Source organism: Poecilia reticulata, chromosome 5 (assembly GCF_904066995.2).
Source record: "Poecilia reticulata chromosome 5, P_reticulata-male-v2, whole genome shotgun sequence".
Taxonomy (NCBI): Eukaryota; Metazoa; Chordata; class Actinopteri; order Cyprinodontiformes; family Poeciliidae; genus Poecilia; species Poecilia reticulata.
In genome coordinates this window covers 25,446,348-25,472,664 of record NC_088834.1, presented here as the reverse complement: position 1 = coordinate 25,472,664, position 26,317 = coordinate 25,446,348, and the positions used below count along the sequence as shown (strand labels likewise).

General features: G+C 39.5%; 1 protein-coding gene and 1 long non-coding RNA gene across 2 annotated transcripts in view; one reads left to right on the top strand and one right to left on the bottom strand.

Annotated features, from left to right (window-relative positions):
- Positions 1-26,317, top strand: part of suclg2 (succinate-CoA ligase GDP-forming subunit beta) — a 113,173-nt gene that overhangs the window by 45,558 nt on the left and 41,298 nt on the right. The window contains exons 3-9 of the mRNA XM_081607364.1: positions 6,807-6,906; positions 8,500-8,590; positions 10,763-10,915; positions 14,074-14,163; positions 15,510-15,606; positions 19,726-19,887; positions 21,631-21,773. Of these exons, the coding sequence (XP_081463490.1) occupies positions 6,807-6,906; positions 8,500-8,590; positions 10,763-10,915; positions 14,074-14,163; positions 15,510-15,606; positions 19,726-19,887; positions 21,631-21,773 (836 nt within the window). The remainder of the gene's footprint in view (positions 1-6,806; positions 6,907-8,499; positions 8,591-10,762; positions 10,916-14,073; positions 14,164-15,509; positions 15,607-19,725; positions 19,888-21,630; positions 21,774-26,317) is intronic.
- LOC145551745 (uncharacterized) lies at positions 19,529-25,115 on the bottom strand. The gene is made up of 2 exons (XR_014087637.1): positions 23,874-25,115; positions 19,529-19,923 (listed from the first exon to the last, which is right to left on the bottom strand). It is a non-coding gene; the product is annotated as an uncharacterized LOC145551745 (long non-coding RNA).

Genomic DNA, 26,317 nt, shown 5'->3' with positions numbered 1-26,317 from the left:
ACTTAGGAAGTTCATCTGGCTTAGGGAGCTCAAAGATAAGACTGTTCGACTGTCTGTGAACCGAATATATAAACTGATGTCATTAGTTTATGTTATCTATGAGTAGGCCTGTCGCGATAAACGATAAATCAATTAATCGGACGATAAATTAAACCTATCGACCTCATTTTAATTATCGTCTTTATCGTCTCTTCCGGCCTTTTTTCTTTCTGTTGATGACACTGAATGAAAAAAGGCTCAGCTCCGGTGCTCTCCACTGACCCTACCTTCCTCATTTGCTTAGTATAATGTTCAGCGAACGTGACACTAGTTATCGACTGATTGTCGACCCATTTTCAAAACCTGAGAGCACATTAGCCGACAGAAATCCTAGGTATAACGGTTCGATCGGGCTCGTCGTGCCGTGTGGTGTCCAGCCACATGGGCACAAAATAATGGCTACAAGTCCAGTTAACTAATTTTAAAATCAGGCATTAATCAATTCTTTATTAGAATCTACCTGTAGTGCATGTGGCTAGATTCAGTGTAAAGTCCTGACTGAATGAAAATCGATATAACCTATTTTTGTCATGTTAACGAAGAACAGCTGAAAAGTTACCGGGTTTATTAACTGCAGTAGCAATTTGGCTCCAACTCCTCCCGTTATTTCTATATTCTTTGCACGAAATGTTGAATAAACATTAATGTTGTTTCCACATATCATCTCCAATGTCCGCTGGACTTCGGGTTGCGCCGTGTCAGCTGTTTGGGATTCCCCTCCGTAATTTCCCCTCAGAAAACGCAGAGGAGAATCCGCGCTTTCCGATTGGCTACCTGTCGCAGTCAACAGGCTGCGTTAAGCTCCCAGTCGGGGAAAACCCCTGATTTAGATCGGAGCGGCCACGACGATCTACCGTAACTCACCACACACTGCAGGATGATCGGTTACGAAATCACCAGCGACAATCTTAGATCGGCCAACGATCTAAGATTGTCATAAGGGGAAAATAGGGGCAAAAAATCGTGTAGTATGAACTACTGCATTAGGTGGTCGGATGTGCCCATCTTCTTTATTTAAATCTAGTGATTACTGAAGGCCATCACTAGATGGCCTTCAGTATACTATATACTATATACAGATTATAAAGTCTGTATATAGTATACAGACTTTAGAATCTGCACTCTTTTGGTTGAATGCAGTATTTATTTCCACTTTGGCTTTATGTTTAATTTTTATTCAAGTATGTTTTTTGTTCATGGAGACTGAGAATCCATTTTATTTTTGTTTTTGGTTTTGTTTATTTAGTTAATCAGTTCCAGTGTTATGTGTTCTTTTGAAAATAAAGTGTATCTATCTATGGCAGGAAATACATTATTACGTCATTTCTATTAAATCAGTGTCAAAAGGTCTTGAAACAATATTATTGTTTATCACAATAATTTTTTTAGACAATCGCTCAGCAAAATTTGTTATCGTGACAGGCCTATCTATGAGGTTTACTAGGCTACTTCAAAGTTGCGAACGTTATCTCAAACACCATGTCATAGTGTTAGCTTGTAAGGTAAGGTAGGTAAGGTAAGTAGGGCTTCCACACTTCCCTTATCTGTGCCTTCTGTCACTTTTTGTCAGCAGTTAAAATTGTTTAATACGTTAACATGTCGTAACCTGCTTTTCCGAGTCGCCTTTAAACGCAACATAAGAGCTAAGCTGCTTGCGCTGGTCTTACACCTGTGCAGCAGCGAAGGAGACCTGCTGCTGCTGCTGTGCAGAGTTACTCAGGTGTGTGTTTGAATCATGGCAGCAAACCAGCAAAATGCAAAGAACTTTGCACTGTTTTTCCCAAAACTAACAGACTGTTGAGTAAAGCTGTTGGATGCAGGTAATGTTAGCTAAAAGATGACTAGCCAATACCAGCACCTTAAGCTAGCTAACAAGTAGTCTCTAGGCTACTGGTGAAGTCTATGTTCAGAAGTGGGTAGTACTTGTTACATTCACTTGAGTAACTTTTTTTTGAAAAAAAGGTACTTGAGTAGTTTTACTGCACTGTGCCTTTTTCTGTTACTTGAGTAATATTATTGCTACTTATTCATGTTACCCCCCCCCCCCCCCAACCCCCCCCCCCCAAAAAAGTCAATACCCCCAACACCCCTCCTGTTAAACTTGTCTGTAGCCGGGGCTGCTTCCATGTAACCTTCCTACGGCTACGGCACTAATGTGAAAAGGTTGAAGGGGTGTGAATGCTTGTGCAAGCCTCTGAGTTATCACACAGATTGCTTCTCCAGCACCCATTTATAATTGCTGATTTGCCACGTAATAAGCAGGTTTGCCGTCAAACACTTGTGCAGCAGGAGTGAACACCTGCCTTGTTCTCACCCCATTACCTCTCTTTACGCGTTACATCGTGGAATAATATATTTCGCATATCTCCGCTTTACGATCTCAGCTTGCTGTTTTGAACGTCTGTGTCAGCGTGTCGGATATTTTACCTTCCCTTCACATCCCCAACAACGCGGTCTCCCTGTTGGCCTAAATATCTTTGTTCTGCCGCTTGTATCTCTTTTTTTTTTCTTTCTCTTTTTTTGTTATAGCAGAAGTCATTTCCTCTGCGCTGTCCCCGTCTTCTCCTCATGCCCGCAGGACACTCTTTCTCATCTTGCTTTGAACTCCTTAATTTTTTTGCATAGTAGCAGTTTTTTTTACTACCATATTTATTCATTTATAACTCCTTTCAAAGGCCTTTGCATATGAGTGCACCTTTTTTCTCCCCCCGTCTCTCTTTCTCTCCCTTAGCTCTCCACACAGAGCAGGCCTTACTTATACAGTGTTGGTTTAATCCCCGTCGCCCTGTCAGAGACTATTTTCTCTGGTTTCTTTTCAAACTACAGCAGCTCTGAGCTCAGACAGCATTTTTCAGCTCTCTTGGCTTCTCAGCTCCTAGACAGTTTTCACTGTGCCAATTTTTTATTTTTTATTTTTAACCGGCGCAATGTCGTTGAAGCAGCTTGTGTTTTTTTTTTTTTTTTCAACCAACAAGGTCAAGGTGTCTTTCTCACTGCAACAGATCGTCCCTCTTCTGCTCTTTTCACACTGATGGGATTCGTCTGACAGTGGTTGATTCCTTCACCCTCTCATCTGAATAATCATTACTTAGTTAGATAGCATCTTTTATCAGGAGTCCTTGGTCCAAATGCAAAAGAAGATGATTGTCTATGGAGGCCTGAGGGAGGCTCCTCTTCATGTCCTGCATGGTCACAGCAAAATGAAGCCAGGTTGGTTATTTAATGAGGATGCGTGAAACCGTCCAACATTTGATAATGTTGGATGTTTTTTTTTTCCTCCTTTGTATTCAAAGACCCTGTTCTAAAATCAAATTAGCCTCTAATGTGGTTGTTGTTACACAGGTAGCCATGTTAATAGCAGAAGTCCTCTAAAAAGGGAAAACTCTACAATTAAGTGTCATTGTTGCTTTAATTACTATGAACTTTTTCTATAAATATAGTTGGATTCTAATGAACAGTAAAGCGTCAACCAATCAACCATCCAGATTAAAAGACGATATACGAGAATCAGTTAATGACAATAAAAAAAAAACAAAACAATATTTTTGGGAAAACTACAGAAACCCATTTTGGTTTTAGAACCATATTTAAGGTTCACATATAATTGACAGTGTTTTAAAGAAGTTGTAGAAAAGTTTAGGCCATGTTTAACTAGTCCACTACATTCCCAAAAGTTTTCACTCGTCTGCTTTCACACTGTGAAACTTGACTGGCATCCTGTTCTAAATCCTTGGAGTTTAATTTGATGTTGACTGTCTCAAGGATTCTGGGACTAGAAGCCTAAGTCTGGAGACTGTCGACCTCTGGGGAAACTTCCCACAAGGTTCAGGATTTCATTTCGGGGAATTATCTAGAAGCAGGTTTGTGAAGTCAGACACTGACATATTTTAACTTTGGGATGGAACAACCTTTGGTTGATTGACAGAATACCTTCCTATCTTTGGGTCAAGGTTATGATTTAAGGTCAGTACTCTATCCAGGCCAATCAAGTTCTTTTGCATCTAGAACTTTAGTACTCTGCTTTCTGCACTGGTTCACCATAATGATGGCACAGGAACGGACAATCCCCAAACTGGTCCCATAAAGCTGGAAGCATTGAAACTGTCCAAAATGTGCTTGCATGCTGCAATGTTCCTTTAACAGGAGCTATATTGGACCGTTCGATGACACTGTGTGCAGTGCACAGCCAATCTGTAGCAATATATCTGAGCAAATATATTTCATGACTTATTGCAAAGGTACCACTTCACCTTGCTGGAAGATGAGAATGAAGATGACAATGAACAGTTTTTTCACAATATAATCTAGAATAAGACTGCCTGACTGGGCTGCTGGGTTTTATACAATCGTGGCCATGGACAGTCCAGAAGGCTGATCCAGTTCTTTTGGTAAGATGATGTATTTTAATGCTAATGACACAGAAGTACTGAAATTACTCATTTCAGTTGGCAAACGTTTTCAAATGACATATGTTCGGTTTGAAATGATCAACTTCACACCTGATCAATTTACTATATCTTTACATTTTTCAGCTAGAGATAATTAAATACAGTCCAAATTTATTGAAAACTGTAAAATAGAACTGTAGTTTCCCACTGCTTGGCCATTTTGAAGCAGATGCTAACTAGCATCGTTGGCAACTCTTCTTGAGCCTGCTGCTGTTAATCATGTCAAGTTAGTTACTTTCTCGATCGGCCATTCAAAATGCTAGCATGCAAATTATTTCAAAATATTGGCGTCTTCTTCAACATTTTTGTAGCTGATTGTTGTTGGCCAGTCTCACCTTGATTTGCATCTTAATTGGTCGACTCTACCAAACTCAGGAAACTCTGTTCTTATGTCAAAACAACAGTTTCAAGAACAGATAGTCACGGGTGTCGAGCGTAAAGCCTCCACCTTCATCTCCAGGGCTTGTAATAATATCTTGTAATCTCTTTCACCAGACAGTGTCACATCCTGACAGCAGTTTGCCAGACACTCTTCACTGTGACAGGAAATATTTAAATAAATCTAGTTGTCATGCCCTTTAGATGTTGTTCTACACCACTACTCACCAGTGTTTGCAGTCGGCTCGTTTCCTCTTGATCAGTTCTGACTGGTGATGACCGGGTCAGACACACATTTTTTCCCCCATGTTCAATAAATACGTCAGACTCAAAATATATGTATATTTTTTTGACTTCACGCAGTAAACACGTCAATAAATTTTCCTCTTTGATTTAGCTTTTGTTTGAAGTCCTTCTAACTTATAATTATGGAGTACTTTTACTTATTTAGGTACCCAGAACAGGAACGTCTGGTTTATATACTTCACTCAACCCAGCGCAGGAATTAGAACAAACTTAGAATCCAGAGAAACTAGTTTTAGTTTTCCTAGAGAAACTACTCATTGCCTTAGATCAACATTTAGCGTTAAATTCAAGACCTAGAGAAACTCCTGTTAGTTTACCAATGTAGAACAAACTTAGAAAGTACCATCTAGTTTTATCAGAACAAGAATCCAGATAAAACCCTAACAGTTTATACTTCCTTAAACATGGGGAACCAATATGTAGTGTTATACTTTTTTCCTTTCTCTTTTCTTTTGCCCTTTCTTTTTCTCACTGTTTACGTTTTAATGATGTAAAGCCCCCCGGAGAGGCGCGGGTACTGTCCCCCACTCGTAGAAAACATGGGTAAGAGTCCCTTATGTTTAACTAAAGTCCTACGGGGTTTAGAGTCCCAGTTGACGGCGTTTCAACTAAAAACCTAGAGGTTGGAGTCCTTGTCAAACGGTGTTTTTGACGAAAGTCCCAGAGGGTTAGAGTCCCAGTTAAACAACGTTTAACTGAAGTCCTAAAAGGGGTGCGGGTTTTAATGTTTTTATCTTTTTTAATCTTTTTTTTTCCAAAATCTTTCTCTTTCTCACTGTTTATTCAATGTCGCATGCTGTTTTTATTTTAATTATGTAAAGAACTTTGAAATGCCTTGCTGCTGAAATGTGCTATACAAATAAAATTTGATTGATTGATTGTATTTATCTTTCTTAGAATTGTTAGACCGGTTTGATACTCCATTAACTAACAAGCGAAAATTATAGCAATAACCAAGATTTTGTCTTAACTCAGCTGTATGGAAAACTTCATAGGGAGAAAGTGTTTCAACTCTACTTCTGTGCTGAAAAACCCTGAAAGAGCTGACTTGCATCCATACATGTTTCATACTGTAAAGATTTTTAGGTTTTCTGCCTCTGAAATATAATATAAATATGCCGCTCAAGGCATCAGTCTGCAACAGTTTTCTTTCTAATGATGCTGCTTTTCATTTTACTTTTAATGTCCCACAGTAATATTCTAATCTAAGTAAAATGATTTCCATACAGAGCGACTGCTTTCCTGTGTTTCTGCTGTTGCAGATTTAACAAAAAGCCGAACCTGTACATTAGTGTTTCTGATCTGTCAACTGTAGTTTTGAAAATTATGTGTTAATTTTAGCTTCACGTGCTGTAAACTCAACTCCTCTGGCGATATTCGTAAATCGCATTAACATGCTGTAGCTGTGATGGAGAGTTCTGAACAGAAGTTCAAACTTCTTACTCTCTCATAATCTGTATTCTTCTCTTGTCTTCTTTACACCCCTCTGTTTTCAACCTCGCTTACCTTTTCAATCCTACAGACAAATAAGTTAGCGGCTCACGGTGTTGTCTGAGGGGATGAACCCATATCTTAAGTGATCTGTCTAACTTCTCCTGAGATTTTATTTTTTCCCCCTCCTGTCTCCTGTTTCAGATGCCAAGGAAATCGTCCTGAAAGCTCAGATTCTAGCCGGTGGGAGAGGCAAGGGTGTGTTCGACAGCGGCCTTAAAGGTGGAGTGCACTTAACTAAGGAGTAAGTGTTCCCTTATGTGTTTTTCAAAACTGAGAGTTACCGTAGGAGATAGATTCATGTTATTTTCCCCAGTGGCAGCAGCTTTCTGAAGATGCTACTTAAGCACAAAGACAGTGTCAGGATTTCTTTTGCTGCAAATATTTCTCATCCGTTATTCTGTATTTTTTTAAGCGGGGGGAAAAAGCCTCCTTTTAATTAAATGGTGAAAAAAGCAGCTTAAAGGTTAGCCGTAGCGCTTTGCACCACCAAGCGTGCTGAATGACGATGACGGCCTGAGCAGAAATCTGCATTTTCTTTCCTTCAGAAATCTAAGCTGTGACTTGAAAAAGCGTCTCTTTGCTGCCGCACCCCCTATTTTCTCCCGGCACCTGAAGAAGTGTCTCCTTTTTTACCAATTGTTGCTACCACTTACTGCGGCCTTAAAGGCAAAGAATAGGAAAAAAAAAAAGGTGATTCATGACATTTGTCGCAGGCGTGCATCAGCAGCACCTTACTTTGCAGTTTAAAATCTTCCTAAAAGTTTTTTTTTTTTTCTTAAGTGAGACACGCTGAAGATCATCGTCCCAAGACAGTGACATGGGGGCTCGGTTCGCACCGCCGCCATTTATCAAAGAATGAATGCATCCCCCCGAACACCAGCTTCATTTGTATTCTCTTACTAAACCAGAGCAGGCTTACAGAAGCAGCTCTGGTTTGCTGGGAGCTTTTAGGCAGAGAGAATAAGGAGAAGCTCATTTACAACCATCTGGATCAGAGCCCTCCAGAATTAGTCACTTCTCTTAAAGGGCCGGTATTAATACATGCTTTCCATGCACACAGTGCCGTTTTGCAGCACAATTAAGCATCAACGTCACCTTAAGTTGTTATAAGAATGCTGTAGATATCAAACATAACTTTGATTTCGCAATTTGATGCCTTGAAATTGGGCCTCTGTCTCTTTAAGAACGTCAGCACAGCAATGCTCCTCTGTTATGCAGTTTATACCGTTCTTAGGAGCATTGGACTTAGTAGTTAGCATAAGCTCAACAGACTTTTTCAGATTGTTTTTTTAAAGCTATCCTTTTTTCCACTTCACAATAAGGCACCACTTTGTGTTGATTAAAAATAAAGTTTTCAAGGAGAAAATAATGTATGTAGTTGTAGCTCGTTGTAGCTGTAAATCAGAAAACGGTACTATGATGACATCACTAGCAATAAATCGACAATTCCTGTCCCCTCCTCTCCACCGCAGCGTTTGTAGTGTGAGCTTCCAGCTTGGTGATGTTCAGCAGCTGCGTCAGGTTTGAGCGTCTCCTCCAAGCAGACCCCCCGGGGGGGTGAGGTGCGAACTCATTACGCTTGGAATAGATTGTTGTTAGGAGGATTGAGCACACCCAACGTCGCGGCGATGAAGTAGCCGCGACGTGTTGCGCGGCCCTAGTTGCAAACTTGACAAACTGTGAAAACTCAAGGAGCATAAACACCTTGGCGAGGCAGCGTATGATGTAGTAATCCCCAGAGTGAGGAAGAATATGTACAATGCTATTAGGAAGTCGTAAAAAGCGGCCATTACGGTGATGGATGTTGTTTTAAGCGCCGTCTCTCCACTTTCAGCCCCGCAGTTGTTGGCGAGCTGGCTAAAAAGATGCTCGGCTTCAACCTGATTACCAAGCAGACGCCCAAAGACGGAGTGAAAGTGAAAACGGTGAGCTAAAAGAGGAAGAAAAATCCACTTTTCTCTTTCTTAATGTTTTCATTATGTTTTTTTCTTCTTTTTCTTGACCTCGTTTCTCTGAGTCCAGTAATGCTGCTCTGTGAAATGAATGTCTGGCTCCGAGTTCCCTCTCCTGCATGTAAGCAGTAGCTGTCCGCTGTTGTTTACTGCGGGTTTGTGCTGCCTGGTGTTCAGGCTTGTTGCATAAATTGAGCCAGGCCCAGTGTGAATTTAAAGTGTTTGGTAAACAACTGTTACTATGTGCCACTAACAAGCAGGAATATGATTTTTATGTATTTTTTTTCCCCGCTCGTATGCTGCATGCAGTACCTCCTCACAGCAGACGTTTCCAGGTGATGAAGCCCTCTCAGTTTCTGCTTGGTGTGTGTGTGTGTGTGTGGCTCCTGCACTCCTCTTCTTTCCCCTCATCATCCTTCTTCTTCACCACTCCTCCTCCTCCTCCTCCTCATTCCTGCTGCAGAGTTTACAGGTGGAATTCAGTTAGCCACAGCTAAAGTCACTCAAACAACTTTGAGTTCAGTTGTCTCAAAGGAACGGCAAACGATCTGTTTTTTGTTTTTTTTAATTAGTTGAGCAAGAGTAGAGTTGTCTTTTTGTCTGGACATCCACCGTATTGCTTACAGTGCAGAAAATCAGACGAGACGAGGAAAAGCCGAAGAATCTTCCTTCAAGAGCAGCAGTTTTGCTTAAAACAACACCTTTCCGATGGTTTATGTTGTTGTTATTCCTGTCTTGAACTCACACCCACCTGAAAAAAGAGGCCCAGAAGCTCTGCATCCGATTCGTCGACATGACACTGATAGATGGATGACAAGGCAGGGAGGGAGGAGAGTGTAGGTGTCGGGTGAGGAGCACCACAGGATGACACAAAATCAGACTTATCAGGGAAATGGCAATTGGAGGAGGACCGGGGGTTGAAAACATGTTTGGTTTGTGAGCAGAGACTGAAATGAAAATGAACTCCAGAGACTTGTTTCAGTGACTGGGCACGGCAGCGTTTGGACAAGGAAATGGAGGGCCAAGTCTTTTAACATGAAGGTTAGAGAGAGAGCTGTCCATTCTCATTCACACGGGTGAGAAGTGGAAGGAAACGTCCTTGTTCAAGCAGACATCGTACCAAGTAAACCCGCTGCTCCTTAACCACAGCAGAACGGATGGTGTCCCGTTTGCTTTTTCCCTCCCAAATGCCCTCTTTCCTTCTCTCAGTTTTTATCTGTTTGCTCCTTGATTTGTGCAATGTTTCCTGAAAGGTCCTTCTTATAACCCTATGTTAGCATGTGGAACCTACCTACTTACTTATGTCGTCTAGTTTGTTTTGACGGTAAACAATGAGAAAATGTCAAGGATTTCCCAGTAAAACATGGAAAAATCCAATTGTGAAGTCACTTAAAGTGGACATTCCTCTAAATAGCATCTGCATCTCGAATAAGAGTAAGAATAAATAGAACAAAAAATAAAGATTTCTTGAATATAAATGCTTAGTTCTGGTAATTATGTAATAAAACTCCTAAAATTCAACTTCTAATTATTTTATAATATTATAGAAAGGATATAAAAAAATATTTATTACAGACATGTTGGCAGACAGTCACTGACATCTTCAACAAGCCATAGAAGATCATTGCTTTCTAATCTGACTGTGACAGAGCGCCTTTTCCCATGCATATTAATAGAACATTGAGTGGAAGGAAGAAGTGTGGTGCGGAAGCATTCAGCCTGTTGGACTTGTAAGCTAAAGTTGCAGTCATACCAGTCCATGTCCACTCTTTCTTGATTGGGATTTTCTTCATAACCACATTTTAACATAGTTTGACAGAAACCTCTGTGAACAGTCACAGCTGTAGCCCATATCCTTGATATATCTGTGTGTGGTGGATCTTTTTTTCCTTCCACTGAATCTTCATGAATATGCTCAGGTGCAGCACTCTGAACAACCAGCTTCTGTAGCGCTGACCTTTTGTGGCTTATTCTCACAACTTACAAGGATCTAAGAAAACAAATAAAGTTACATTTTTTACCAAGCTATTGAAATAAAATAACACCTCAAAGACATTCTGATATATTGAGAAGCCGGTGTAGAGGATAAAAACATGACGCCACACTGCTCTGTCTGCCTCTTCATGTTTTCCTCTTCATGTCCAGGTGATGGTCGCCGAGGCTCTGGACATAAGCAGAGAGACGTATTTTGCCATCCTAATGGACCGGGCCTGTAATGGTCCAGTAATGGTGGGAAGCCCCCAGGGAGGGATGGACATCGAGGAGGTGGCCGCCACCACCCCAGAGCTCATCTTTAAGGTACGTCACTTCTGGTTTGAAATAGTGAGATATTGACAGGAAGTCTTTTTTTTTTTTTTTTTGCAGAATCAGAAGTAGTTTGGAGTTTTACAAAAGCATCCACTGACGCTTAGCAAGTTTGTTCCTTTGGGAAAACTAGTGAGTGTTTAGCGTTTTATTTCGATTTGAAGTTGGGTCAAGTTACCAAGCTAAAATTTAAGGAGGGATTTTGTTTCTCATCCAGTTGATTCTTGTGTCTCTGCAGCAGCATGTTGGGCCTCAATTTAAACAAACGGAGACACATTAAAAGGCTGCTTATGCTTTCTATTGCTTCTCATTAATCTTCAATGGGAGCTGCTTGGCGAGTCCCTGCCTCTGTTAGCAGATGGACAACTTTAAGCACCACATATGCCGTCATCTTGTCACATATACTCATGCAGCTTCCAAGGTCAGAGGTCAGCGCATTGTAAAGCTTCGGCTCTACATCTCTGATGGAGTGTTTTCAGACAAAGATTATTTTTGGTATAAAAGTTTTTTATTATTATTATTTTTTTTTTAAATTATTATTATTATTATTTTTCTAAAGAGATTAAAAATGTTTCATGAGCTTGGCATGAGATTAAGCTGTTTTCGCCATGTGTGTGGTTTTTTTTGTCTTGGCGGACATATTTAAACTAAATTAAGCTGGATGATGAGCATCAGGTTACAGCCTTGTGTAATTTATTTTTCTTTTTAGAGTTGGCTTCAGGTCCAAACATTTGCTATGTGAAGCCAGGTGTTTCATGTGCTTTTTTCTTTTTTTTTTGGTAATAAGCTTTGGACGAACATGTTGTTGGATTTTAAAGCTTCGCTCCATTCAAAGCTTTTCTGTCCTACTTTAACTCTACTTTAATGGCCTGATTATAGAAGTGCCTGATTATAGAAGTGCCAGGATGACAGCAAACCTTCAGTAACTCTTGGTTGTGCTCAAAATTACCATTTGACAGTCAAGTAAAAGATCTTTGATCACCATTTTTCTCTGGCTGTATTTTTCAGATGTGCCTCTTTATGGCTTCAGAACCCTCCGGTTTGTGCTTTTGGTTTTGTACATCATATCTAAATCTTTACTGAACGTGAAGGCTGGATTGTTCTTTAGCCTCCAGCTTTCCTTTCAGTCTGTTTTTAAGTATCCAATGTTAAACTCGAGCTGCAATGAGGAGCCTGTCTTAATTATGTATAATAACTTTGGCGGAGCACACGTGGGGGACTAAGTCCAAGTTGTAGAAGCATTACAAAGATCTCTGATTGCACGGTGACGTGCCAAGGCTTTTAGAGGGTCTGGACAAAAAATGAACTGAACTTTTCTGTTAATTTCACTCTTCTGTTTGAAACTAGTTAACAAGGCTCTCCAAAAATCAGATTTCTCTGGGGGGGATTTCACATATTTGTGTGTGCGTACGACTGAAAAAGGACTGAAGTGAATTTAAAAACTGTACCTTTCCACTGTATTCCTACATGCAAAGTAAATGGCTTTGTTTAGTATAAAGTAACAAATAAGCAAATGAAGAAAAACATATTCATGAAAATGAAAAAATAAAAACAAGTTTAGATTTTCTGAAGTATGGTTCTGTTGAGAGGTTGTAACCACGAGAAGTTGAAGACATCTAAAAATCCACCTTTCAATGGTATTTATTTTTTTAAGGTTTTATTGGCTCTAGTGGCCTTTCAATTTTGATGTCATTTTTTTCCAAAGATCACCCCCCCAATAATTTAATCAACAAAAAATCATTAACAAAATTCATCTGGACCACTTTACATCTGGCATATCTGGTTACATTATAGCATTTCTGCAGAGTTAAATCAACACTATGCCAAGTCTATATTGTCCTTATCAGAATTGGTGTTAATTTAACTCTTGTCAGAGTTATTTCAACAAGAAATTAAGTCACTTTAACACTTGAAAAAGTTAGAACTACTCAAACTATAACTCTGTAAGAGTTAAATTAACACCAGTTCTGATAAGGACCATATAGACTCGACATGGTGTTGATTTAACTCTGCAGAATTTGTTGTCAGTATAAAAATTAAGTTGTGCGCTAAAAGTCTTGAGGAGACAACACAGTAGGACAACTTTGGGTTTGCCTGGTGGTCCTTCCGTCTACACCCCACCTTTTCACTCTTTGTTTAATTTCAATTTTCTTAAAAGTCAACAAAACAATTCAATTACGTCTTGTCAATCTACGTTTTGTTGTTTTAAAAAGGTCATGATTGGATGCACTCTCCCTTATTGATGGCCCAGGTTGGATGTTCTGCTCCTTCCTTTCCCTCTCCTGTTCTTGACCTCTGTCCTCCATTTGTTACCGTCTTAATGATCCTCTGCTCAGATGTTTCTGTCTTGGTTCTCTCTACCCCTCATTAACTTTCCCTGGGCCGTCTCTGGGAGCAGACATCCAGTACCTCTTCATTTGATTTTAACACCACATCTACAAGTTACACAAGCAAACGCTTTCCATAATGCAGACCGCAAACATTAGGCTGATCACACAGCAGTGTAGGATGTCTGGATATGCTTTAGCAATAGGGATGCCTGGTTTTCCAGGGAGTTTCCACTTCACAAGGATTATCTAGAGAACTCTAACAATGGTGGAACTGGAGAATATGTGAGTAGGACTGGACAAATATGGGTTTTTACTGACAAAATAAGAGTTACGCCAAACCTTTTCAATGATGATCTCAATGGAACGATGACCGTAAGCGAGACTCGATTGGTCGCTGCAGCTTCCAGTTTGTGTGATGGGAGAAATTAAATTCTTAAAATTGATGTTGGAAGCAAAATGACAGCTTTACAAATCGGGGGAATCACATCTTTATAAGTTTATAAGCAATGTTTAGCTAGTTTTCATCTGGAAAACAGTTAAGCATCGAATTGTCAATGAGTCAAAACAGATAAAATGCCGCTTTCTAACCCACATGTCAACGTTCTGGTTTTATAAAAGTGAAGACTGACTGACCATCCTCTCAGCTGAACCAGGAAACATCTCTGATATCTGCCATGCAGAGAAACAGGACAGACATAAGCTCCCTCTCTAAATATACTATAGGATGGCTCTGTTTTTGTTTTGGTGCTTTTTTCCCCCTCTTCCTCTCTCCCTTTCTTCAGTTGTTTCATGTCTCCTTCTTATGCTGTGCTTTTCCTCCAGGAAGTCATAGATATATATAAAGGCGTGCAAGACGACCAGGCGCTTCGCATGGCAGCTAATTTGGGTTTCAAAGGACCTCTGCAAAGACAGGTAATGAGCCCACCGAAGGCTTTAAAGCTACAATGTCAAGAGGCGGCAGAAAGATTTTGCAATTCATTTGTGCATACAGACGCGACGGGTTTGCATTTGCAAACACGCCGTACTTCTTCTGTTATTAGTTTCCCACGGGCAACATGTTGAAGGGTCATTACGACGGACTCACCTGCCAGGTGTTGGATGGTTGTAGCTGGCAGTGAGTCATGACACTGAGTAAGATTTGACGTCGCTGGTGACAGAACCAGCCACACAGTGATATCGGGATCAGTGCATTTTGGGATGTTGCGGTTTAGCTGGAAATCCTCCCTCTGTAACATCTGGTCTGTGAAACAAGAGGGTTTGTTTTCTTTTCAACCTTAACTTTTAAAATTCGCCTTTGACCTTCATCGGCCCATTAAATGAGGGAAGACGAGCCCAGGCCTCGCAGTCCAAATGAGAACAAATTGATTTGAAACACTCTGTCTTTTGGCATCAGGTCAGTAATTTGTTTGCTTTTCAACCCAACAAAAAACAAAATCTGATTAAGCCGACAGCTACAACACACAAAGAACATATAAGTCAGACAAACTAGAGTTGAATACATGTTTGCTTTTGATTGTGCAATACCACCGTATGCCCTCCTCTCCTCCCATTATTTGTGATCTTTTCCATTTGCAGGGTGTTGAAAGGGCATTGATTTTGAACAGGCACAAGGGAAAATAGAAAAGGATTGGGTAAATGTCTGCATTGTTAGTTTGCTTTTGCCCCGGCTGCCTCCGAGTCGGCTGCCAGACTCTTTCATTCCGATAAAATTAAAACGCTTCAAAAATAACTTTTCTGCTTCCAATAAGCTATTTGAGGACAGGAGAGATGTTCAGTGCATGCCGGGGCTGTTTTTTTTTTTAAAGACAGGAATAGAAAAAGTCTTCTGCAGTTTGTATAAGGGCAAAATTGTGGACTTTAGTTGTGGAATCAGTTTTGCTTTTTCTCGCCGTACTCAAGCAGTTGAAGAAGAAAGGTTCAGTCATGTCACATGGATGTTTTCACGTCACAACCATTAAATCAACAGCTACAATATGTTTCAGCTGCAGAGATGTTGACATCATTCTATACATGTAAAACAAAAAAATGATGGAAGTGTGTTGATTTGTGCTCGATTTCTTGCCTAGCTGGTCTTTAAAGATAGAAAATCAATTTTTGTCTGCATGGTGGTCTCAATGCAGAACGGGCTCTTACTAACGGGGGCGACGTTGGGAGCCGATTTGCCCTGTTTTCACGCAGCTTGTGTGCAGAAGCTGAGTGGCCTCGGGGGGCTCAGAGTCAAACCATCAGGTAATTACTGTCGTCTGTGGACTTTGCAGGCAGCGGATCAGATTAAGAGGCTCTATGATCTGTTCCTGAAAGTCGACGCCACTCAAGTTGAAGTCAATCCGCTCGGAGAGACTCCCGAAGGACAAGGTATCGTGTTTCGCAGTGGAACAGCTTTTGCATTTTTTTTTCATGTTAATGATTTCCAGAATTGTATTTATTTTAATAAAATAAAATAAAGCGAAAGAGCACAGCAAGTCGCAAAGATGCTATCGTCTCAGGCCTGAATGCGTTGCAGGATGTGAAGTGTGCTCTAATTGCAACACACTGACATCAGCCACTTGTCAACATGACTTTATCTGCTTCAAAATACAGATGGCTTCAGGGAGCAGAGCTCTGTATTTTCACACCATGCTGCTGCTTCAGTTCTGATAGCGATTTTTAAGCTCATCCAGAAGTAACGGGAAAAAAAAGCAGCCTCTCATGCTTCCCTGGTGTACCGCAGTCTGAATATGATTCAGAAAAACAGTCAAACAAAAAAAAAAAAAGAAATCTATCAATTGGATACGTTTCTGAGAAAAGGGGATCAGGGTAATTCCAGGTCCTCAAAACGCCTGCAGCTACATTTAGATTAGTAGCAGACATCAGAAGGGTTGTTTTAAGTTTCTATTAGAAATATTTATATTTTTCTCAGATATTTTTTCCTATGTTTCTAAAACCCAAAGCCAGTTCATTATTGTTACGTGTGGAAATTCTGGGCCAGACTCCGCAAACCCCATTCAGATCTCAGTAATTGTCAAGGAGTTTGGTCACTTGAGTGAGTAATAAAGGAGCAGGAATCCTCCAGTCAGAAATCTTCCTTACTCCTTATACATGAAAGGCAGATTAGGACAAATTGCAATTAAAGGTTACAAAACCCCTTAAATAGGCTCGCTTTTTAGCAGCTCACTTTAGCCTCTTACCGCTTTCATCCACAGAAACAACTATCGATATGATGCACAAAGCATCCGGCAGCACAGAAAAGGAAAACGACTCAGCGTGAGCTTAACCTCACTGCTCTACGCTGCATTCACTCTAGTCCTGCTCAGTTTGCTTTAACCAAACTGCTAGCTGCTAACGACGCTGAAGTTAGCGAAGTACTACATTAAATTGGTATTTTGCAATTTTCATCAAATATTACTTGGAAAGGAAAACCCAGGACATCTTTACAAGCAACATTAAGGGTTAAGGAAGCTTGGCATTTAGCTTTGTCTCCTGTCCTTGAACCCTTTTGTGTTTGGGAACATTCAGACAGACGGTTATTTTCTGATCAGACCAGCTTTCAATGGGTTGCTCATGCGCTTCATTCTTAGTACATGCACTGCCTTTTAGGGCTCCCCTGAGAAGTCCTGACCAGGTTTAAGGCTTATTGTCGCTGTCTCCATTATAACAGCAACTGCATTAAAATATTTATGTGTTGTTTCGATGCTCTTTGATTTTATTTGAAATCTCTTTCTCCCCAGCTCCCATTAGCTGTCTTGTATTTGGAGGTGTGTGCATGTATCTTTGGGTTTCTGAGTTTAGACCTGATTAAGACCTTCTCTTTGTGACTGTCTCGCTTAATAAGGTGTCTGTGAAATGGCTTTATGGTATTTATGTTGGCATAAGAGAGCTGTGACGGTTTCTGCATCAGTTTAAAATAAACCCTAGACTGTCTGATTTTCCTGTTGTTTGTGAGCTGACCCAAAAAGTGTTGATTAAAAACAGACGTCATGGAGTTGTGCCATATTGGGTCCTAAAATTGCTTCTCTTAGAGTATTTTTATTCACTTCTCTGGTGTATTTAAAGATTCAGTTGTGGTTCGGTAACATTTTATTGCAACTACCATCCTTAAATTTCACACAAGCTCTTTCCCTTTTATAGCTTGCATATTTTGACCAAATTTAATGTACATGTTGAAATAAGTTACATCAATCGCTCACAGTAAAATCTACACAATGCGACTCTAGCTCAGGTTAACGGGGTTACATTTCAAGTCCTCATCATCCATCTGACAAAGACGTTTTACTCTGTCACAACAAATCATGTCTGACCTTGCAGCACTGATTTTTGTTAAACTTGTGCTGACCTTGTTTTTTTTTTACATTCTTTCAAAGAAAGAAAGGAAAAAAGGAAAATAAGATCAGTTTTCATTTTCTCTAACACTGAACAGATATAAAGAGATGTGTTCTGTTGAGACACTACAGCAAGATTACTTGCATCTTTAATGTCACACATGTTAAAATCTTATTTGTGTTAAAATGAACTTTATTTTAAAAAATATGAACAATGACAGGATAAAAGGTTTACGCTGAGGTATTTAAATATTTCTGTTTGCTGGAAGGTCAATATTTAAGCATTTACTGCTCAGTTTGTGCATGTAACCATTTACCATGTCTTGAAGAAAAGTATGGTATATCCATTTTTTAAAAATGTAAACATATTTAAAAACATAACTGTTAAATTGATTTTAATTAATGTATATTTCAAAACTAAAATGTGTTGTTTGAAACAATTACTCTTTCTTTTCTATAGAATATTTGTGTTGTATTTATCAGAAGCCTGCAGTGTAGTTACATAATAAATGTTTTTAATAGATTTTTTAAAACCTTAATATTTTGATTATAGGCCTAGATATTTTGTAACTTGTAAAAAATTTAAAGAGCTGTAAAGGAAATATTACTTTTTTATTTTGTTATGTTAGCTATCCGCAAGCTAACATACTCTCACTACTAGCATATTTGTCTGATAAGGAACAAAGTCAAAGCATTCCAATCAGTGTTCTAAGAAAAACCAAACATTTTATTTTAGCACACAATTTTATATCAGCTGAAAAATTTTATTTTTTCTGGCAAGAAGTAGTGACGCATGAAGCATGCTAGTTAGCCTGCTAGCATGATAGTTGCTGTGGAGACATGTCAGTATTTCAAGTTGTCTTGTTTACCTTTACTTATTTTTTTCATGATTAATGTCCTCAAATTCCCAAAGCTTTGTACATGCAGCCATATTGAAAATGATCACAGAGAGCAATTTCCAGGCTAACCGTTTCTCTAAATATTTCAAGATGTTTTTGGTGAAATAAGACTAAAAAAATCTTCAGAATGACAGAAATGTTTTTAGATGGTTTGAAAATAAGGAAAATATAGCGGACCTCATTTAATTGAGAATAAATACCATTGATTTGGAATATGAGCATCTGCCCTTCTTTAATTATCCAAATAATTATTGAGTCTTCTGTCAAAGTACCTCAGAGGTCCTTTAAGGAATTGAGCTCAATTTTAAATAAATGAATCAAACACAAATTATAAAATGTATCCATCATTAGAGTGCATCTTGAAACTTCAAGCTGCACTATATGCTCAAAAATAGCATGCAAGGGAAGAAGCATGCGGATCAGAAAGTATCATCCATATTCCAGAGGGCCCACTTTTCTGCACGTGTTTTGATGTTTTCCCACTTCAGCACACACTGTTTAACTAAGCTAGTCATTAAGTGTGTTCTCTAGGTCTTGATGAGATGTGGGAAAATACTTTGTAATGTCTAAACATGTGGCAGCAGGAAATCACCAAAAAATAAGAGAAAGTGGAGGATAAAGAACTTCACAACTACGCAAAGGATAGTACGAACCTAAAAATGTTGAGCTATGAAATGATGCCGATTAGCAATTGTTGGGGAATGAATCCTACCTGACACAAAATGGACAGAGCAATGTAATATTTATTTAATTTAGGTAGTTTTGTAAAGTGTGTATATTTGTCTTAAATTACAGCCATATGAAGTTTGTTTTATGTGGGAAACAGACTTCAGCAGACGACTGGAGTGTGTTTTGTTTACATTTCCACACAGTTTGACGGCATCCCACATAAACGCTCTGTATCTGTGCGGGTATGCCATCTAAATGTAAAACTATGTGTATAGTGTGGTTACATGTAGACCTTGTTGTTTACTTTTAAATTAGTTTAAAAACATGTTGGATTTTTTTCCATTTACACGCCTGTCAGCATCAAAAGCACATAAATTAATGAGTCAAACTGTGAAATAACCATGACCGGGGAGGAAAAGGGACAAATTTCCCTCTGCTCAATCATTTAATGCTTTTAAAAATCATAATTGGCTTCCGTTTATCTTGTCCAGTTCCTCCCCTTCTTTACCTTTTCTCTTTACCATTTCCCAGTTTGCGTTTTTCTCGCCAACTCCATTACTAACGCCGCCCTCACCGTCCTTTCTTTTTTTGCCCACCTGTCTTCCTAGTGGTCTGCTTTGATGCCAAGATCAACTTTGACGACAACGCCGAGTTCCGTCAGAAAGATGTGTTCGCCATGGATGATATGACGGAGAGCGACGCCACGGAGATGGAGGCAGCCAAGTGGGATCTTAAATACATCGGAATGGATGGAAACATCGCCTGCTTTGGTAGGAGGACAGAGCGCCGTCACAGGCCGCATCCACCTGGACACACAAACACCAACAAGTAAATGAGTCACTGTCAGTAGGTTGACACCTCCTGGCAAATGGCTTTGACCGTCTTACAGCAAAAACCGTGTCGGGGGGAGGGGGAAGTGAAGGAAACCGCTGTAGCTCTCGTCTACGTTACAAGCAGTTTTCTGAAGACTCCAGAAACGAACGCTGCCATAACCAATGGATTCTAATTAGCCATAATCCGCCCAGAAAGTCTCCAGTGAGCCAGATTGTTAGCATTCTCATTAAAGGCCTCCTCTCTTGTCATAAATCAAAGCTTTTACAGTGTACAGCAGCACTAACAGGTGCTCTCGCTCCTTACCCCGTAGCCTCCTAAACACATTAGATGTGTGTTAACGCCCTCGTCACCCCCTCTTCCCCGCTCGCCCCCCCAATTCTGCATCCCCTGCTCCCACTCTCTTAAAGTAACAACAGCTTTTAAGACCCCGCAGCTTCCTTGAGAGCTCCGTAAGGCACCAAAGTGACAGCTGTTAAAGCAAATTTCCCTTTTACTGAGACCTCAGTCGGAGGGGGAGCTTGCCAAGACTCAATTTCAGCTTGTCTAAACCAAATGAGGTAAGACATACTTGTGCCACTGGCCCCTGCACAACCCAGCAGGGTGATGGTACAGATGGTTAGGTAAACGATGGCAGGCCGTTATAAAAAAAAACTATAAAAAAGTACAGCTGAGTCTCATTCAATTGAAAATATAAACTTTTTTTTCACTAAATCACTAAGGCAAGAATTTCAAGCTTGATTTCTGTAACAATCCAAGTAGATCACACCTGTAAGGAAATCAACACAACTGAGTTTTTAACCTTTGTGTGAAAAAGACAGAGAAATAAATTACACACGTGCTCTGAAATGTGTTTAAGAAATATTATAAATTTGTTTTTTTTATGACACTTTCCAGATGTCACTTTTCTGAGTGATCTAGTCACGTTGCTTTGATGTAATTTTGACCAATTCTTCCCCATAATGTGTCATCAAATCTTAAAGGTTCTGACGATCGCTCCTTTTCTCAACTACCTTTAGTTCTTTGCCTCTGTGTTTGGGATCAAGACAACCCCATTATTTATTTATTTATTTATTCTTTTAATCTTTGAAGAACAATGAATAACGCCATTTCACCATCACTCACGATGTGTGCTATGAAATCAAAAACGTTCACTGGGCTACTAAATGTTCTTTGGGAAGCTTTAAAAAGAGTTCAGTGTGAGTTTTCTTCAGTAGTGGAGTCTTGTGCAGTGAGAGTGGAAAAGGCCATGACAAATGAATGTATTACTGTAGTGGTAATTTTTACACATCTTTATAGAGAAATGATAGTGGAAGTACCTGGTTGAAGATGGTTTGTGATGAAATTATGTCCTTTCTATGTTCAGATCGTACATATAAATGTCTTCGCCATTAGATTCAGATTCTGTATATTCTGTTGAGAAACCTTTGTAGGTCAACAATTAGGACTAAAGTAGTTGACATAATTATTATTTGCACTGACAGATTTCGTGACTTCCCATTTTTATTACCCATATCTTAATTTATGGACTAATTTATATTGATTTCAGTGCTTGAGTTGAATTCCAAGTCTAATGTTTACAGAGAAAGTTACTGAGGTCTTCAGTACCTGTTTACTTGCTCTGATGTCTTGCTATGCTATACATATACATATATATTTATTTATTTTTATTTTTTCTTCAGTGAACGGAGCCGGTCTGGCCATGGCAACATGTGACATCATTGACCTCCATGGGGGAAAGCCGGCTAATTTCCTGGACCTCGGGGGCGGTGTCAAAGAGAGGCAGGTGTACGAGGCTTTTAAGCTGCTGACTGCTGACCCAAAGGTAACGGCTAGCTATCAACAAAAGTGGTTTGCTTCTCTTTCTGTCGCACAGCTTAACCACATGAATCAAGCCCATCAGTGAATCCGCTTCCTTATATCGTCGAAATTCAGCTTGACGACCTGTTACTATTATAAAAGTCATGTTTCTTGTCAAAAAGTGAGTTTTTTTTTTTTTTGGTTGGCTATTGCCGTGACGCTCAGACAGTAGCGCTCATTAGTGGGGCTTGGCGTTTGTCTGTGCTTCACAGAGTTAAAACAGGCTTTTGTGTCGTCATATTTCATCATTTCGGTTGCTGAGAGCAGATGAACTCTATTCTCAGCTGCATGTTTGGATGTCAGAGGCTTGTTTCAATAGCCGTCATCATGCGCGTATCAAAAAATAAATTTAAAAAAAGCACAGTCAGTCAGAAGCGCGCTTCTGAGAGTCTAAGTGAGTGACAGCTTGGGCTGTTTTGCAACCGATTCGACTTTATGTTCAGAAATCTAATAAGTCCAGTCTAAACAGTGTGAGCCGCGTAACTGTCCTGCACGGCTGATTGTGTTTTGACAGTTATCACATCACTAATTCCCTCACTGCTGTCGCCCCCCGTATCCCAGCACTGATCTGCGGTTGCCTTTTGAGTCGGCGGCCCTTTGACGAGCGGAATGCAGATTTAAATGAGCTGGTAATCAGTCCAGCTTTTAAAAACCACCTTCCAGCAACAACAAACACTTCTTTGACTCGACAGTGTTTCGCTCTAATTACGAGCTGCGATGGCTCGTTTGCTGTTGTTTTCACCTCGGGCGCAGGTGTAGAAATGCGGTCGGAGGAACACTTTACCATGTTTATCTGCGAAAAAGGTCTTTGAGTTTATGCCCGTGCAAAAGAACAATTTGCAAATGGAGAACTTCACAGGTGTTTCAAAGCATGAAAGCCCAGTTTGGAATGAATTGGATGCCTTTGGATTTCTGAGTACTAAGACGATGTCCAAAATAATAAAAAAATAAAACAAAGCAAGTTCAGTCCCAGACGTGGCTATTGGAACCTCTTAGAAAGACTCAAAATAAATGTGTCGTTTGTTTCATCTCTCCTCCTGAAAGTTCAGGAAAATCCTTCTTTTTAATTCAAATTCATTCCTTTACTAGGGAAGAATAGGATGTTATGTTTTTGCTGTCTAATTCAGAATAGTTGACTTGTTTGTTCCTATATCTGTAAGAACTCATTTAAATGCTTACCTGCTGTGGTTGACACTTCTGTCTTTTCGCCTCCACTTGTCAGCTTTCCAGTTTTACGCACGCTGTACTGTGGTAAAAACTGGAACGGTACATTTTTAGAAAGAGTAGAACTAAGATCTTCACATACACTGAATAAAAAGCTTTTTTTCCCTCCCCCTTTTTTTTTTTTTAAATCTAAGTTTATACACCGTTTCAATCCCAGATTTCTAAGCTAAGTTATAACTCCCAACATTTAGGTGAAATGGAGGCGTATCTTTTAAGGCAGCACTTTAAACATTGATTCTTAAAGGTGCCGTATTGATCTATTTCGGCAATTTCGTGCAACATTAAACACTGTGGGAATGCCTGGGAGCCAGCCACCGGTTCTCAGATTGGAGATGTAAATTTCACGATGATCACATCAAATTCAGTCCAGTTCTCTTCCTTATTTTCATGTATATTTTGCTAACATTACTAAAAGGATATATTATGAACTCCTAAAAATACAGAAACGGTGCACATTCTCATAAAAACATACTCTGTATTTTCTTATTGCTTTAAAGTATAATTTCAACTAAAGCTAGTAGACATTTAACAGTGTGAATTCTTAAAAACAAAAAAAAACTTCTCCAATCAGCCCTTACTGCCTGTCAAATCACATTTCTGCTCTTTGATCGATTTGCCCTTCTAATCTGAAACCCAATAATGGAGCAACAAGAATACGGTGGTTTGAAAAAGACATGCAATCAACAGGAAAGACAGGGTCTCGCTCGTCACTCCCTCCCCATACGGAGCGGTCGTGATTATTGTAATGAGCTTTTTAAAAATAGGTTGGATATTTGCGGAGAGAAAGTGATAGAAAAAGCGGGAAAAGGAAAGAAACTCCCACATGGACAAGAGGACCTACCCTCCTGTTCCTTCGTCTCATCGTGTCCTGGGCCGTCTCCCCAAATGCAGATTGGGAAATAAGCCTGCTGTCTGTCCCTCCTGCTGCTGCGGACGGAAATAGCAACGAGAAGCTCCTCCCTTACTGGAGGAGAAAAGTCGAACAGGATTGACATTAAAGAGAGTTGGAGGCGCCATTAGCATTTCAACCCGGGTAGCTGGGAAACCTGCTCTGATCTGCACAGGGAATGTTAATCATTTCATAATTTCAGCAAGCTGCTCATTTGCATTTATTTTCTGCTTTCTTTCTTTCTTACTTTTTGTTTTACTTAGAAATAGATGTTTAAATCGCACTGTGGATTTGGTGAACTCAACAAACAGAGGTTTGAAGACTCAGTGAGGTTGCTTTATGGCAACTGGTTGGTTGTCAGTTTGCCTTAAAGTGCCCTCAACTCTTAAACTTTTATATCAGATTTATTAGAGATTTCACTATTGAGACGTTTTGTGCCTGATATTCGCCGAGTTGTTTTCTGATCCTGACTCTCTGCCTGTACACACAAACGTCATCCCATTCTCAAAGATATTTTATTTAGGGATTGATGGACTTTAATACGACATGCTCTTACAAAAGCATCTGCTTTCTGGATCAGCTGTCTGCACTGGTGTATTTTAGTGAAGACACTGTTGCAGCGATCAGTTTAACTATAAAAAAAAACTTTTATAAATGTATGAGTTTCTCAAGATGTTGAAACATTATTCCTTTAACCCTAGATATGGTTTACAGGTGTTGGAAGACCGACTTTGTAGTTGTCTTTATGTGTAGAAGCAGGGTGCTGGATTTATATATATATATATATATAGACGACTAGACCAATTCCTTAATTTGAATGGGTGACTCAATACTTCTAGAAATATATTGTGTGCCACTAACTAATGCTGCATTACATTTCCTCAGTGTTACATGGTCTCTGCTTTGATTTCACTTTGTGCTACTTACCTCATTTACATCTTGCACCACTTCAAAACACCCAGGGGGCATTTAAGCTTCTCATCAGACTACTAAACCTTGTACAGCGTTCATTAATGTAAGTCATGTGACTAAATCATATGAGCAATAGAGTTCAATCAATTGATAATTTTCTTATATTAGAACATTTACAGAATTGACTTGGTCATAATGATAGTGGATACCACAAAAAGTACAAAAATAGGATCTGGGGAAAAGTCCCGAAACTACTATAACAATTTAATTTTTTTGTTTTTATCAGATAATGTGACGAGTTCACTGTTACTGGTAAGGAAGGTACTTTTGTCCCTACGAGAGCATCTGCAGGACATCCAGCAGTGAGGTCAACATGGTTAGGAAAGCCCAGACCCGAAAACCGCCTTTAATTAGTTTTTAAAGATACATCTAACTTGATAAATACTGCAAAAATCAAACATTTTCTTCCTACTGACAATAAAGAGAAGTTTGCTTAGGGTCTGGGACATTAATGTTTACTTCATGTTTTTATCTGATTGGCTGATAAATTACCTTGTCGTCTTTTTCAGTCCATTTCCAGCTAATTGCGATAAAGACTTGTGTACAGAGTTTCCTTAATTAATAAACATCATAACATTTAATGGATTGTGTCTCAGCTGCTCTTTACGCAGTTCTCTCCTGAATCTTTAACTGATATTAGTTTTATTCACTATATCTCTGATGAATGTATTCTCATTACTTAGTATTTGTCTGTTAATATTTTGGTGAACATCATTGATGGCGCGTCGTATAAGTTTGTTACAGAAGAAGATAAAGAATTGGGTGCCTACTGTAAAGATAGCCATTAATGTCTCGCTTATCCTTATCGGCCTCTGTGACGTTTTAGTCGCAGCGAGAGTCAAACGATTTATAACCCATTTAAATCCTAGAACCCATATGAACAAGGAACTGGCTTGTAATAAGGTCTTTCTGTGGCAACCGTCACAAAAAAAGCTGATATTTTAGTATCTGTCATCTTTGTTAGCCACTGTCTCTCTGTCACACTTCGTTTTTTCTGTGTGTTTTTGCTTCTTTCTGTCTCTTTTCCCTGCTTCTCAGATGCTGCTTTGATGTCTCTGGGTCATTGTGCTGAGAGGAGTGGAAGTAATATTAGCGTCTGCAGCTGCATAACAGAGACGAGGCAGGAGATGACAAAGCCTTCTTCTTTTTCTCTCTCGGTTCACCTCCTTCATATCTTCCCTTTAAGCATCTATTACCGTAAAGAGTAATATTTTTAAAAAAGTAAATGGAAAAGGAAACTCGCGTACTTAATGGAGATACTTTTGCGTCGCTACATGCACAGGAAATAAACTCCAAAATGCAATGAAACCGAGGAAAAGGAGAAAATAAAATGACTGGAAGCAAAGTTCTCGCTTTTAAATTTGTGAAGTTTCGTGTGGCTCGGTTGTCTCCACCAGACCATTCAGCTTTGTTTGACTTGAGGC